The 16828-nt window shown below is 40.0% G+C and overlaps 2 protein-coding genes across 2 annotated transcripts; both read left to right on the forward strand.

Annotated features, from left to right (window-relative positions):
* The first annotated feature begins 1132 nt into the window (after positions 1 to 1132).
* LOC127780473 (cytochrome P450 709B1-like) lies at positions 1133 to 2960 on the forward strand. The gene is made up of 2 exons (XM_052307387.1): positions 1133 to 1482; positions 1641 to 2960. The coding sequence occupies exons 1-2, from the start codon at positions 1209 to 1211 to the stop codon at positions 2924 to 2926; spliced, it is 1560 nt and encodes a 519-aa protein (XP_052163347.1). The 5' UTR covers positions 1133 to 1208; the 3' UTR covers positions 2927 to 2960.
* Positions 2961 to 12560: 9600 nt separating this feature from the next.
* LOC127778660 (cytochrome P450 709B2-like) lies at positions 12561 to 14613 on the forward strand. The gene is made up of 2 exons (XM_052305280.1): positions 12561 to 13025; positions 13162 to 14613. Exons 1-2 carry the CDS (start codon positions 12749 to 12751, stop codon positions 14436 to 14438), a joined length of 1554 nt encoding a protein of 517 aa, XP_052161240.1. The 5' UTR covers positions 12561 to 12748; the 3' UTR covers positions 14439 to 14613.
* Positions 14614 to 16828: the final 2215 nt, after the last annotated feature.

The following is a 16828-nucleotide window of genomic DNA, read 5'->3' on the forward strand; positions in this document are numbered from 1 at the left end:
CCATTGCAACGTACGGCTACTTTGCTATTTATAATAAAATTGTAAGGCTCCTTTGATTTGAAGGAAAATATAAAAAATTGTAGGATTTCAATCGTACATGATATTTTTTTTTCCTTTAAACAAAGAATTGGATATAACTGAATCCTACGAAATTCCTAACGAATCCATAGAAGTTTTGGCTGAATTTCAGTATGAGGATCACCTCGTGAAAGCTTCCTATGTGTTTTTTATCTCTTATTAAATTCATGTGTTTTTCATGTCTTCTAATCAAATGAATGGTTATTCATGTCTTTTTCTATAATTTGTAATTCTCTGTTTTGCACTTCTATTCATGTCAAAATCCTATTTTATTTTTTTCTCTATTTTCTCAATCCTGCTATTTAAAGGAAGAGTATTTTGTAAACTGCTGCTTGTCCCTTCAACTGCCCTACTGAATTCTTTCTCTATCTCTTTGATTTTAAAAAGCTTAGTCACCCTCCTTCACTTCCTCTCTATCCTACCCTCACGTATATAACAAATGCTCCAGAAAAGAAAAACAGGTGCACCTAAAAAACTGACCAACCAAATAAAATAGGGAGAAAATTAAAAAAAACATTTTCCAAATAAATTTTAAAATTTTTTCCTAGATCCCGTTGTAAATGTGACTACTACCTCCATCCTATCATATAAGGATTTTTAAAGGTTGAACACGATTATTAAAAAGTAGATAAATTAAATAGTGGAATATTGTGATTTGATAAGAAGTGAAGGTGGGCAGAAAAATTAAATGATGAAGGATTGTAATTGGTTGATTTCGTCTTATTTAAAAAAATTAAGTAATTATTTATTCTTTTTATATCATTTGATTTATTGTTAAATATACTTTCATGTACACATATAGTTTTATATATTTCACAAATTTTTTTAATAAGACGAACGGTTAAACATATGTTAAAAAGTCAACGGTGTCAAATATTTTAAAACAAAACAGAGAGAGTATATTTTAAAACATAGGGAGCAGTATTTAAGACACAGCCTCGGGTTACGACTAACGACCAGTGTATCAACCACACAAACACCAGCTAGCGACCCCCAAGAAGTCTCAAGCTTAGCTTAGCTTGCTCGATCTATCATTGTCTCAGCAAGACAGCAACCAGCTGAACCAAGAAAGCAGAACACGTACTGTTGATTGATTCAGGCGAAGAGCCAACTTGTTCGATCCAGTGGCGATGGGTAATTTCGTGTGGATGGTGGTGGCGGCGGCGGCGGTGGCGTCGTGGGCGTTCATCGCGGTGGTTGTGAAGCTGGTGTGGAGGCCCCGCGCCATCAGCAGGCGGCTGCGGGCGCAGGGCGTCGGCGGGCCGGGATACAGGTTCTTCTCCGGCAACCTCGGCGAGATCAGGCGTCTCCGCGCCGAGGGCGCCGGCGTCGTGCTCGACGTCTCCTCCCATGACTTCGTCCCCATCGTGCAGCCGCACTTCCGCAAATGGGTTTCCCTCTACGGTATGCCATGTTTTCTGAGGTTTAGTTTTTCGATATTTTAAAATGCCATGAGTACCAATTATTTTAATTTGTTAGCTTATATATATATATATATATATATATATATATATATATATATATATATATATATATATTTGTGTGCTTATTATGTGTTGTAGGGAAGACGTTCTTGTTCTGGTTCGGGGCACAACCGAACATATGCTTGGCGGATATAAACATTGTGAGGCAGGTGTTGTCGGACCGTACGGGGATGTACCCTAAGGACTTAACTAACCCATACTTCGCACACCTACTTGGCAAAGGGCTTGTGCTCATCGATGGCGACGAGTGGAAACGCCACTACAAGGTGGTCCACCCAGCCTTCGACATGGACAAGCTCAAGATGATGACGGTGACCATATCTGACTGCACCGGGTCAATGATGTCTGAGTGGGAATCTGAGTTGGGGATGAAAGGTGGAAGCGCGGAGATTGAACTGAGTCAGCGGTTTCAAGAGCTCACTGCTGACGTGATCTCGCGCACGGCGTTTGGGAGCAGCTATAGTGAGGGGAAGCAGGTCTTCCTGGCACAAAGGAAACTCCAGTTTCTTGCCTTCTCCATGTTTCTCACCATCCAAATCCCAGGGTTCCGCTACCTTCCAACTAAAAAAAACCTAAAGATATGGTCACTAGACAAGAAGGTGAGGAGCATGCTCAGGAACATCATCAAGATTCGGCTCGCTAACAAGGACACCATGGGATATGGGAACGACTTGCTTGGATTGATGTTGGAGACGTGCGCGCCAGAGCATGACGAAAGCCAGCAGTTGAGCATGGACGAGATCATTGCCGAGTGCAAGACCTTCTTCTTCGGCGGGCATGACACTACCTCGCACCTGCTCACTTGGACCATGTTCTTGCTGAGCACACATCCGGAGTGGATGAGGAAGATCAGGAAGGAGGTGACAACTATGTGCGGTGACGAAGTGCCCACTAGTGACATGCTCAACAAGATGAACTTACTCAACATGTTCCTTCTCGAGACTCTAAGGTTGTACAGCCCTGTCTCACTCATATCGAGGAGGACTGGCACCAATGCCAAATTCGGTGGCATCAAGGTGCCTGAGGGCACCATCCTAAGGATCCCAATCGCAACAATCCATCGTGACAAGGAAGTGTGGGGTGAGGACGCCGACGAGTTCAAGCCGGCGAGGTTCGAGAATGGAGTGTCCAAGGCAGCGAAAAACCCCAACGCACTACTCTCCTTCTCTAACGGGCCGAGGTCATGCATCGGGCAGAATTTCGCCATGATTGAGGCCAAAGCCGTCATCACCATGATCCTGCAGAGGTTCTCCTTCACGTTGTCCCCTAAGTACGTCCACACGCCAATTAGTGTGATCACGCTAAGGCCTAAGTACGGTCTTCCAATGATCCTTAGGAGCCTCAAGGTAAAAAGAGATCTGTAAGATCCAAGGAATGTTTTACTTACACTGCTTTTTTAGCACCGCTTTGTTGTACACGAGTTGTCTTGTTCACAAGTATTTGCTTCCTAATAATGTTATCGTGTAATGTATTGATATATATATTTCAGTTATACAAAATTGGGATGTAAATTTCTCTAGCTTGCTTGTTGATTGGATATAAGAAGTTTCTGTATTTCTAGCATATCAACCAATTAGTCTCTTCAGTCGAGCAATATGATACTTTGTGAGTCCAGTCAGGCCAAATGGTTGTCGACAATGTCATTTACTTGTCAATCAAGACGGAAAATAGAATATACATGTAGAAAAAAGGAGCAAGTCTTGAAAGAAATGTAAAAATTAACCACCTAAAAAATCAATATATTATTAACTAAAGAGCAACTCCCTCCCGTTTGTGTATACTATAAGTCGATTTGACTTTTTCTCTAGTCAAACATTTTTTAGGTTTAGCTAAGTTTATAGCATAGTTTAACGATATCTACAACATCAAATTAGTTTCGTTAAATATATTATTGTGTCGACGGAGTAGATCACGACTACGGTATTTGCAGAGTATGGTGATCGTTGGTGCCAGGGTATACGCGAGATTGAGTTAAAAGAGACGGAAACAATGATTTTTATATAGGTTTGGGCCCCTTATCTTTAAGGTAATAGCCCTAATCCTATTGGCCGAAGCCGGTGTTGCTCTTATTTATCAGAATCACACAAGCACAATATTTGGGATAACCAATCTAGTCGTCAACGACTTGGCGGTATGGAACACCACATGTAGTCAATGACGAGGTAGTCTTCCTCCTCGAATACGAACATGGCGAGATCAGAGATAGCGCTAGATACCTCTTGTCGGACTCTGAGGCACTAGATTGGGTCTGTCTAGGTTTATCTCCAACGTCGATGTTTGGTGGCGTCTATTGGTGTCTATTCTGACTGAGTGTGTCTATTCTAGCTAGGCTTGTCTTAGTCCCCCCTAGGGAGTCTTGTATTTATACCTATAGATGTCCCATTATCTAAGTAGAAATAGGAAGACCAATATAGATATGATCCGACTAATCATTGTAGTTTCTATGTAGAGCTCTGCTTCTCCTTCCTTATCCGGAATACCTTCCATATATGATGCATGATTTTGTATAAAACTTAGTATATGGTAGGCTTCGCCGAGCTCAACCCAAAACTATTGGGTATGCCTTGTACATAACACTGACACATTGAATATATTTTGATAATATGTTTGTTTTGTGTTGAAAATATAGTTATATTTTCATAAACTTGATCAAACTTAAAAAAATTTTACTAAAAAAATCAAAGTGATTTATAATATAAAATGGAGGGAGTAGAAGATTATTCACTTTCTTGATACATATGACGCCATCGACTTTTAAACATCGTTCCACAATTCATCTCATTAAAAAATTAGCCTTTAGTTATAAAATAGGTCGCAACAGAATAATAATAATTATGTAATTTTGTAAATAACACGAATGGTACTATTAAAATATGTAGCTCTTATCCAAAATCAGGTGTTCCTCTAGTTGACCGGGAAAGTCACATGTAGAAGACAATTAAGGCCAGGTTACAATGAGACGAAGGAAAACAATGTTTAAATAATACTCCCTCCATCTACTTTTGATAGTTATATTTCATCTTGGCACACAGATCAAGGATAAGTAATTCTACTTATCATTTAAACATGCTACTAGTTATTCCTCGTAAACAAGCGATTCATTAATATTTACATTTCTCGATGCTCAGGTAGCCAATCTTGTGTGTGAGAATAGAGAGTCACGCATTAAATCCAAGAAAGTCATTAAGAGGATAGATTGTTGGATTGAAATATGCCTATCAAAAATAAATTTTTCAGATTTGGAAATATGACTATCAAAAATAGATGAAGAGAGTAAATAGAAAAGTTTATAAGGTTCACCTACTAGGAGAGAAAGGGAGACACTGTTTCAATAGAAGAGTTTATAAGGTCCAGCTACTAGCAGAGAAAGGGAGACTATTTAAATAAAAAGTTTATAAGGTCCAGCTACTAGGAGAGAAAGGGAGACAATGTTTTTTTAAAAAAAATGTTTAATATGTTATTCATTAAATAGCTCAAAGAAACAAATACTTCATATGCTCAGTTTGTATAACCGGTGACTTCAGTGTTGACTTGCAACTCGCAACAGCCACATCTCAAAAGAGGTAGGGCTTATTTGGTTTAGTGCCCTATTAAAATAATAATAGTGTTAAAATCTTGATAAGTTTTAACGCGTTACAAAGAAAAGGTGTGTTTGGATTGATGTTATTTAGAAGTCAAATTTTGTATAGTAGTGAAGGAAGTTTATTAGCTATGCCAAATTAAACATTTTTATTACCAACTTATTGGATTCAAACCAAACTATCTCATTTACTATTCAAACTATCAAAATATATTTTGGTAGACATGTTTTAGCATCAATCCGAAATGACCTGGTGTACCTTTTTTAGCGATTGGCTCAACACGGTCGTTTGACAGTGGGCTTAAAGGAGGCCCAATACATGCGGGAGTCAGCGAAAGAGCACCAGAAGAAGCCCATGCCATCCCATTCGGATCGGCACATCCTCTCAAAAACGGCCCAGTCGAGCCATTCGTACAAGCCGCCGGCGGCGAGATTTGTTTTACAACAATTACTACTCCTAAGCCCCGAAAAGTAATTTATGGAATAAGTACGACATATTTACAAACAAAAAATAATTTGTAAATAAAACTTTTATATATGTGTTCTTAGCGATCTAAGAGGCTAAAAAATAAACTTGATGAAAAACCACAAAATCTGCTCTAAATTTAAGGTTGAAAATTCAAATTTTGACAAATAAGCATAAGCATAAGCGAAAAAAGATGAGGCCTCCATCTTTGTGTCCAGATAAGCATAAGTATAAACGAAAAGATGAGGCCTCCATCTTTGTATCCTCCAAACGCGTATACTTAAGATAAAAAAGAAAGTTGTTCAGTTTCAAATATTAGTTTGGCGCTACATAAGTTTCTATTTTCCGTGAATTTACCGCTAGCACACGCTACCTATATATTCTCCTGAGTTGTCACTTGGTCATTAATTCGTGTTTTGAGGTCTTTTGCCGAATGAAGTGTCAAAGAAGCGAAGAACCCTAATGCGTTGCTCTCCTTCTCTAGCAGGCCGAGGTCGTGCATCGGGCAGAACTTCGCCATGTTGGAGGCGAAGGCTGTCATCACCATGATCTTGCAAAGGTTCTCCTTTACACTATCCCCCAAGTATGTCCACGCACCAACCAGTTTGATCATACTATGGCCCAAGTATGGTCTCCCAAAGATCCTCAGGAGCCTCAAGATGTGTAGGATGGAATCACAAGAACTAAGCCAACCAGAGGGGGGTGAATGGTTGGTATACCCAAAAACCTAAACTTTTAGCGGAAATAAAAGTTACCCTCAAATTCGATGTAGATCGGTCTAACCGAGGTTGATCCGCCGGTCTGACCGCGCTCGTGCCGCCGGTCTGACCAGTGTTGATCACTCGGTCCAACCGCCTGAAGATCGTCTGCCGCGCCTGAAGTCGCTGCCGGTCTGACCGCCTCTCCTCCGTCGGTCTAACCGCCTCTCCTCCGTCGGTCTGACCGCCGCCTGCCGCCGGTCTGACCGCCGGTATATCGCTGGTTAGACCGCCGAACCCGATGAAACACAAATCGAAGGACTCTTAAAGTAGATGACAACTTTATTGCTTCTATCTATGTTTACAAAGTGCATCAACAGCACTCCTTACAAAAATCTCGACTAAACTCGAAACCATAACTAAATTAGCAACTCAATTGCTCTCAAAAGCGATACCGGGAAGCCTCACGCTCCCCCTCTATTTATACATGAGGTAGGCAGCTTAAAGCCACGAACCAAACTCATACTAGAAGTCCTAAACACCTTAGGAAACCCTCTAGTATAAGAAACAAACTTTACATAACCAATCATACTAAATTTGGACTCCTTCCAAATTCGACTCCGTATCTCACACGCACACAATACCTCCATCATATGCCATATGGAATCTTCACCAACCACGTGCATCAACTCTAGCCTAAGTATCCAGCATGATATCTGACCACCACGGACATCGTCTTACCACCAAGCCGACTCCCGGTCCATCACCGCAAATACTCTCCCAAGGCATCGAATCACCTACACATGAAACAAACAAAGAAACCATATTCCGAGACCAAGCTATCACCAACTTGACTCATTGTTAGTAAACAACAGTATTACATACGTATAGTATCCATCTAGAAGCCATAACCATGAAACAATCACGGATATCCAAAGAAACAACCCGAAACCGAAACCGACACAGCGTCGGCCGGTCAGACCGCGGGCCGGCCGGTCTGACCGCTCAACACAAGCCGGTCTGACCGGCAACTACTGTCCGGTCTGACCGGTCCCGACAAAACAGCAAACCCTGTTCATCACTTGAAAATCAATTATCTCCGAAACCACTTCAACAGTAATCTCCAAATATCAAAACCAATAATCACATATGCTAATTGTTCATCACAGAATAAGAATCAAAACACACGTTGATCTTACAAGATGTAAGAGAGATATGTAAGAACTAAGGAATGTCTGACTTATGCTTCCTTTTTTTATGCACTGCTTTGTTGTTCACGAGATCGGTTTTATTTCATTTCTACAAAACTGGATGTAAATTTGTGATGTTGGCTTGTAGACTGGGAATTGCTTCCTGATGTTGACTTGGGCTGCATTCCGTATATTACTACCCCATCCCCATCCCTGTGTCCTTTTTTTTCTTAAAAAAATCATTCAAATAATTGGCACTACATAAGTTGCTACTACTTTCCATGAATTTGCCACTAGCACGCTTCATATTCTCACGAGTCTTCACTTGGTCATTAATTTGTGATTTAGCGTATTTTACCGAAATAACAGCCAGGTTTAATGATTTTGTGGGATACCTGGATTTAGCGGCTGGAAAACCGTTTCTTCTTCAATAAAGATTGAGACAAAACTGAGTTTGGGTAGAACTAAAGAAAATTTGGCAGACGAAGAAAAAATGGCCAAACGGTTTCGTATAAAAAAATGGAAAGGAGGTTATTCAATAGCCATTGTAGGTTTCATTACTTTTCTTCCATTCAAAAAGCTAAAAATGGATAGTAAATTATCGATTCATCGTTGATAGCTCTGACCGGACGGATATTGTGATAATAGCGGTGGATCAAACAAGAACTTGATGTCAATTTTAGATCCGAGAACTGAATTACAATGTAAAAATGCCAGGGCATGCAAAGGCAAAGATCATGGTTCAATTGCCTGAACCCAAAGCGTTTGTATTGGCAGTACATTGCGTAGGAGGAGGAAAAGAAAATAAAAGACATAACGGAGGTTAACTAACGAAAAAGAAAAGGAGAACAGAAGAAAACACTTGTACAATTGTACTACGAATCGTACACTTGTCAACGTCAAAATTCAAATCATATAATTGCTGTTCACTAGTACTCTATATGTAATTTTGTAAATAACACGAATGGTCATACTATTTAAATATTTAGTGCTTGTCTAAAATCTCGCGTTCCTCCAGTTGACTGAACGAATCACATGCGTAAGATATTAAAGTCAGGTTACAAGGAAAGGGAGACAATGTTTAAGGGTGTGTTTAGTTCACGCCAAAATTGAAAATTTGGTTAAAATTGTAACGATGTGACGGAAAAGTTAGAAGTTTGTGTGTGTAGGAAAGTTTTGATGTGATGAAAAAGTTAGAAGTTTGAAGAAATAGTTTGGATCTAAACTCGGCCTAAATAGAAAAGTTTATAAGGTCCATGTTTAAACAGAGAAGTTTATAACGACTAGCTACTGGGAGAGAAAGGGAGACCATGTTTAAAAAAAAGTTTAATATGTTATTCCTTAAATAGCTCGAAGAAACAAATACTTCATATGCTCAGTTGTATAATCGGTTACTTCAGTCTTGACTTGCAAGTCGCAATGGCCAATCTCAGAAGATGTAGGGCTTTTGTGACTTAGGACCCTATCAAAATATTGATAGTATCAGTATTTTCATAAGTTCTGACTACCAATATTTTAGCAGGTTAATAAAGAAAAAGTGTGTTTGGCTCGATGTTATTTGGAATTCAAATTTTTTATTATAGTGAAGAAAGTTTTAGAACTATACCAAATTAAATATTTTTTTTATCAACATATTGGCTTCAAACCAAACCGTCGCATTTACTACCTCCGTCTCATTTTAAATATAGTTATGGGTTTCTATGTTCAACGTTTGACGTTTGACTGTTTATGTTCATTCACTTGTGATAAATAAGAAGTTCAGTTGAAAATATTAATAATTTGACGCTACATAAGTTGCTATTTTCCCTGAATTTACTGCTAGCAGGCTACCTATATATTCTCCCGAGTGTTCACTTGGTCATTAAGGTTGAGTTCAGCGCTGAGAGTTCCCAACTCTCCTCCCTAGTTTTTCTCGCGCACAGTTTTCAAACGGCTAAACGGTGTGATTTTTTTGTAAAAAATTTTTTATGGGAAAGTTGCTTTTATAAAAATCGTATCGATTCATTTTTCAAGTTTTTTAATACTTAATTTATCACGCGCTAATGAATTTTCCGTGACAGAGGGCAACGTTTCCCACTATCATGTTCGTGTTTTGACTTTTGAGGTCTTTTGCCGAAAAGCGTTTTCGTCGTATATCTAAACCTGTAAACCGAATGACAGTATCTGAAACTAATGTAGTAAAATCGATGCCAGGACACAAGGCAAAGACGATGATCACGGTACAGTAATTGCCTCAATCAAAGGCACATATACTGCGTAAAAAGAACGTTTGCCTGAACACCGTGTCATCAGTGTTCAGCAGTAGTGTCAGAAAAAGTTAAAAATTTAGAAAAAATAGTTAGAAGTTTATGTGTGTAGAAAAATTTTAGATGTGATGTGATGTGATGGAAAGTTGAAAGTTGGGGTTGAACTAAATACGGCCTAATTGCAATCATCAAAATAGACACAACTTTAATGGCGATGTATGCTCTAGTAGGGATGAAAACGGATCGGAAACGGACGGAAACTAGTTTTATCATATTTGTTTTCATATTTTTTTTTCGGAATCGGAATCAGAATCGAAAACTCGGATACGGAAATGAAATCGAATATTATCGAATACAGATACGGAGCAAATACGAGACGGAACGAATACGGTAGCAAGTATTTACCGGTATATAAAAAACCCCTCAAATTGAGTTTCTTGATCAAGGAAGATATATCACTTATTATTTTAGTTCAACATCTCCAATATTTATATCGTCAATTTTATAGACGGTCTCACAACCGTATGTGAAAATCGATTTTTATGGCTGTTTCTCTAAGAGATTCATATGCAAATATGATTATCATTTTCTATTCCCAAGACCTTTTACTATATGTATAACTTACTTACCATTGTATAAATTGGAAATTTTATTTATTTTACTTCACATCTTCGAAACTTGTTATGTTTGTATTATACTTTAAATCCTTTCAAATACAAATGTTATAAACTATAAAGTGGTAGATCCCATTGAGCTCTACAACTTTGATATGGAACACATCTCCATCAGATGTCGTTGAATTATAGATCTGAGATTTTGTAAAAATTAATATGGTATATTATAATGAATATTTAGACCCATAAATGACCTCAAATAATAAAATAGTCAATAATAAAGTTGTAGATCTCATCGAGCTCTACAATGTTGATATAAAGTTTGTCTTCATCTAATTCTGTATGAAAAAGTTATGTATATATATACGTGTTTTTTATATAATTTACTCAATGTTTGCGGATATCCGAAAAAAATTCTGGATAGTTTCCGACCGTTTTTCGATTCCGACGGATAGTACCCTTACTGTATTCGTTTTCGATCCTGAATTTCTGGATAATTCCGACCGAAACTATCTGAATCCAAAAAATGGTCCGGACGGACGGAAACTATCTGAACCAGTTTCATCCCTATGCTCTAGCGGCACTATTCCGGTTGACTGTGGTGCAGCCGCAGCCTGGGCCAGCCAAACAGGCCTAGCTAACAACCTCCTCCGTCCAAAAAGATTTTAAAACAATGATTTTATTTCCGATCTGCTTATTGATAAGAAAAAATTACTTTTGTTATAAAATATACTTTATTTATGAGTTCAGGGAGGATTTACACCCTAAATTACACGGGCCATGCATGCCCGAGGCCCAAGACAAAAGACTCGCGGAGAACTTCGAAATTTCAGCATGTAAGATTTTATTGGACCAAAACTCTAATAAGGCAACCTTCGCTTATGCTTATACTTATCAGCCAAAAATTTAATTTTTTAACCTTAAATTTGGAATTGATTGTGGGGTTTTTTCATCGAAGTTTATTTTTCAGCCTTTACTTTTAGATCGCTAAGAACACGTATATAAAAGTTTTATTCACAAATTATTTTTCGTTTGTGAATATGCCGTTTCGCTTATTTCGCCAATAAGCTAAACGATGGGACCCATTTCTGAGTTCGCCACTGTTTCTTACTACGGGTTAGTAATGCTATTGTCTCTTGAGTGGGACGCTAGCTGCAGTGATGCAGTTTATAGTATGGAGTATATAAATCATCTTACGTGCTGCCCATTGTTTTTCTCATTTATTTGTCCTTCTAGAAACGTTATCTGAATAACTCTCCGACCTTGATTGACAAGAAATGAAATCCAGGACAAGTCAATGGGAACCTCTCAATCCTTGGACCAGTATGTTCATTAATCATTAGGGATTTGGTGACTAACGCGCCAAAGTTTGCTCTGCAAATGCCAAATTGACAACTCAGACACCGTGTTGAGGTCAGTAGGTTAGCACTGATTGTTCTCTACTCCTAAGGCCAATTAATCATCAATCTCTCATTATCTCCTGTTTTCTTCTCAGGCTTTGTTAAAACGTGCTCTTCTTCCACACGTACGTATTACAGTACAGTATTTTGTACATGGCCAACGACACGTATATATATATTGTACTTTAAATATAACTTATTCCTTTTTATATTTATACTAATTTTTCAAATAAAACAAATGGTCAAATGTACTCTAAGTCATTTTATATTTTTCCTAGTCAAACTTCTTTAAATTTAACCAAGTGTATGGACAAATTTAACAACATTTGTAACACCAAATTAATTTATTAAACATAAAATTGAATATATTTTGATAATATGTTTGTTTCGTGTTCAAAATATTACAATTTTTTTCCTAGAAACATGATCAATATAAAGAAAATTGATTATGAAAAAATTTTCAAAACGACATATAATACGAAACGGACGGAGTAATAATAAACAGATAAATAAATCGATACAACTACTGCTGTACGTGTACGTATTAATCAGTATACGTGTACGTCGGTGTACTGTAAAAAATACTGTCGTCCGCACGGGCGAGCGAGCCCGGAAACGGCACGTGATCGCCAGCGAAGCCGAAACTGCTGGCATCACGGCTGATGTCACGGTCTCTTTCCGACATGGCATGTACGCGTCATCGTCGCCGCGCGTTCACACCAAGCTATAGCCACCCGGAGGTCAAACCGGCCATGGCCCATGGCCGCGCGGCGTCGAACGTATAAAATCACAGCCTCCGGTGGCCACCAAGTCCATCGATCGATATCTCACCACACAAACAGCAACGACGAACTAAGCCATAGCTCCGGTAGCTCTTCGATCTCTCTCAAGGTCTCACCAACCAGCCGATCGAAGCAGAAGCAGAGCTACAGTATAGGCGTACGTACTCCGGCGACTGGTTCAGGTGATCTCGCGGCGTACGTCTAGTAGCCATGGGTAATCTGGGGTGGATGGTGGCGGCGGCGGTGGCGGCGGTGGTGGCGTCGTGGGCGTTCGACGCGGTGGTGAAGCTGGTGTGGAGGCCCCGCGCCATCACCAGGCGGCTGCGGGCGCAGGGCGTCGGCGGGCCGGGATACCGGTTCTTCTCCGGCAACCTCGGCGAGATCAAGCGGCTCCGCGACGAGGGCGCCGGCGTCGTGCTCGACGTCTCCTCCCATGACTTCGTCCCCATCGTGCAGCCGCACTTCCGCAAATGGATCCCCCTCTATGGTACGCTCTCCGTGACTTCACCGATAAGGAGTTTTCTTTTGATTCTTACAAAATCAGATGTTGTAAGTATCATATATATATCCTAGTGCTAGTTTATGATATATGTGTATTTTTCGTATTTATTTACGTGCTGCAGGGAAGACATTCATGTATTGGTTCGGAGCGCGGCCTACCATTTGCTTGGCAGACGTGAGCATGGTGAGGCAGGTGTTATCGGACCGGACGGGGATGTATCCTAAGAACGTGTCGAACCCATACTTCGCACGACTACTCGGCAAGGGGCTTGTGCTCACCGACGGCGATGAGTGGAAGCGCCACCGCAAAGTAGTCCACCCGGCATTTAACATGGACAAGCTCAAGATGATGACTGTGACTATGTCCGATTGTGCCCAATCTATGATTTCCGAGTGGGAATCCGAGTTGGGGACAAAGGGCGATATAGTGGAGATCGAGCTGAGCCGACGATTCGAGGAGCTTACCGCTGATGTGATCTCGCACACAGCATTCGGGAGCAGCTATAAGGAGGGGAAGCAAGTGTTCTTGGCACAAAGAGAGCTTCAATTTCTTGCCTTCTCCACCTTCCTTAGCATCCAAATCCCGGGGTCCAGCTACCTCCCGACCAAGAAGAACCTAAAGACATGGTCAGTGGACAAGAAGGTGAGAAGCATGCTCACGGACATCATCAAGAGCCGGCTCAACAACAAAGATGTCGCAGGATACGGGAACGACCTGCTCGGATTAATGCTGGAGGCATGCGCACCGGAGCACGGGGAGAGCCAGCCACAACTTAGTATGGACGAGATCATCGCCGAGTGCAAGACATTCTTCTTTGCAGGGCACGACACCACCTCACACCTTCTCACATGGACCATGTTCCTATTGAGCACACATCCGGAGTGGCAGGAGAAGCTCAGGGAGGAGGTGGCAACGGAGTGTGACAGCAAGGTGCCCACCGGTGACATGCTCAACAAGCTGAAGCTAGTAAACATGTTCCTCCTTGAGACCCTGAGGTTGTATGGCCCTGTTGCATTCATACAGAGGAGGGTCAACGCCGAGCTAGAACTCGGCGGCATCACGGTCCCTGAGGGCACTGTCCTATCGATTCCGATTGCAACAATCCACCGCGATAAGGAGGTGTGGGGCGAGGACGCCGACATATTCAAGCCGGAGAGGTTCGAGAATGGGGTGTCAAAGGCGGGAAAATATCCCAACGCGTTGCTCTCCTTCTCCAGCGGGCCGAGGGCATGCATTGGGCAGAACTTCGCCATGATCGAGGCCAAGGCCGTAATTGCAATGATCCTACAGAGGTTCTCCTTTACTCTATCACCTAAGTACGTCCACGCGCCAACCGACGTGATCACGCTTCGGCCAAAGTATGGGTTGCCTATGATCCTCAAGAGTCTCAAGGTGTAGAAGTTGTTCATTAGGAGGGGGTTATTTTAGTACTTCTTTGTTGTACACGAGATTAGTTTTTGTTCATGAGCATTTGCTCCTACTGATGATGTTACTGTGTGTAATGCATTGATTCCATTTTGTACGAAATTGGGGTGTAAATATATCTAGTTTGCTTGTTGATTGGATTTAAGAAGTTTTGGGTACTTCTATCTCATCAACCAAGGTACTACTAGTATATTACTCTTGGCCTGAGCAGTATGGATCGGAGATACAAAAACAAAAGACGAAATTATCGTTGACAAGGTCATATGCTTCAGTCAAGACAAGAAAACAGACATATAGATGCAGAGAAACGGAGCAAGTCTTTAAATTAAACGTAAGAACCATATAAGATGTCACTATCTTATTCATCAAGTAGCCTGAAGATTAGTTAATCAGATGTGTAAGGAGATGTGTATATATTATGCAAATATGCATCGTTTGTATGCAAAATCACGTGTTCATCATCTGAATTAGTGCTCTAGGTCAGACAGTAGACATTACTTGTAATAATTAATGATAGCTGGGTCTGAAACATATAATAGTTTATTAAAGATTTGGATGCAAGTGATAAAACAAAACGAAAGCCTAATCCACAAAATGTCTGAAGATGTAGAAATGTGTAATGCCTTTTCTCCCCAAAAAAGAGCCTGAATATGTGGAAGAAATGTATGTATTTACGCTGCCTTTGTATGTGACGTTATAAGCGTGTTGATTCGGATATGGCGGTTGTTACTTGTTTGGCATTCCAAATGTTACACACTTCAGATCGGTTTTGTTATTCTTTTATCATACTTGTATGATATATATTCCCTTTGTACGAAATTCAGGAGCAGATTTCTCTGCTTTGACCGTTGGTTGGATATCAGAACTTTTGGTGTTTCCTAGCTCATCAGCCAAGAAATTGACTAGAGCAATATGAATACGTACGTGGATCCGGGCCGAGTCAAAACAACAAAACAAATGCAAATGATGTCCAGTTGACTAGGGGAACCACTTGCAGAAGATAACAAATTACTACAAGGAGAAGAGAAAGGGAGTAAACAAAAGAAGTTCTAGCATACTATGTCATCCATCTAAGTAGCTCGAAGAACTATCATATACGTTGAGTTTGTATAATCAGTGTGCACTCCCAACGGCCACGATTGAGTGCCGCGTGAAGAGGAAGCTCACATCCTCGTCTTTTCGTTTATGCTTATACTTATTAGCCTAAATTTAAATTTTTCAACTTTAAATTTAAAGTTGATTTTAAGAGGATTTTTTATCAAAATTTATTTTTAGCTTTTACTTTTAGATCGCTAAGAACACGTATATAAATTATTTTTCGTTTATAAATATGCTTTGGCTTATTCCCCGAATAATATAAACGATGGGCCCTGCTATTTTTCTTCCATCCCAAAATGTTTTGAAATAAATATAGTAGCTATTGTTCTACTCCCTACTGAATGGTTCCTCGTATAACGAATTTGGATAGAGAGACTCTCCCGAACGTAGTACTAGAATATTTTTTACAGATTTATAATATTATAATATATATTATCCTATATTTTTTTAATGTTCTTATTTAATATTAGACTGCTATACTATAGGATAAGAGAGTAACTACTTAGACGCGTCAATTTAATTAACCATGATGAACGCGGCTCGTTCACTGAACCAGCGTTCAGGGTTTTAGTACGTCAGTTGACTTTGTCCTGCACCATCTCTTTGCCAACCAGCGTAAAGTAATCTCTCTTCTTTCTCCCTCTGATAAAAGAAGTTTAATAGTATGATAAATTATTAGCTACAATTCATATATAGCGAATTTAATAGTCAATTCATACAATAGTTGCTTACTATACTATTAATACATGGTTTCACTTGTCACACACATTACGTCTTAGAGTCCGTGGTGTAGGTGGCTCTAGATCTGTGGCCTGTTGCTTTTCTCTCTCATCTTTTATCTCTTTAAAATATGTTTATAGCTGGCTTATAGTCAGCTATTGTATATGCTCTAATACGACTATTCAACCAGCAAAAGTAAAAAATAAAACAAAAATTAAAAAAGATAGAGAGGGTCGTTGTTTCAAACTCCGAACCCCTCCGACACGATGGAAACGGAGATTTGCAAGGTACATCGTCGCGGCGGCGGCGGCCGGCGTGGGGTTGGCCGTGCCAGGCCGTCTCCTCTCTCAGCCGAGGCCTGATGGACCACAGATGGGCCTAGCTGAGGAGTAGAGAAAAACATAAAAGTCTATATAGAACCCCTCATACAAAAACCATGATCCCGATTTTGTTCTCCCGACCATAAACCAGGTACAGATGCTTGTCAACTACTCCCTTCATCCTACTCCACTAAATAAAGTATATGCACGTGTTTTAAAATTTAG

The sequence above is a fragment of the Oryza glaberrima genome, chromosome 7 (genome assembly GCF_000147395.1).
Source record: "Oryza glaberrima chromosome 7, OglaRS2, whole genome shotgun sequence".
NCBI classification, from domain to species: Eukaryota; Viridiplantae; Streptophyta; class Magnoliopsida; order Poales; family Poaceae; genus Oryza; species Oryza glaberrima.

Coding starts and splice junctions, on each gene's coding strand:
- LOC127780473 (XM_052307387.1), top strand. CDS start 1,209: ATGGGTAATTTCGTGTGGATGGTGGTGGCGGCGGCGGCGGTGGCGTCG. Junction 1,483..1,640: donor CAAATGGGTTTCCCTCTACG/GTATGCCATGTT, acceptor TATGTGTTGTAG/GGAAGACGTTCTTGTTCTGG.
- LOC127778660 (XM_052305280.1), top strand. CDS start 12,749: ATGGGTAATCTGGGGTGGATGGTGGCGGCGGCGGTGGCGGCGGTGGTG. Junction 13,026..13,161: donor CAAATGGATCCCCCTCTATG/GTACGCTCTCCG, acceptor TACGTGCTGCAG/GGAAGACATTCATGTATTGG.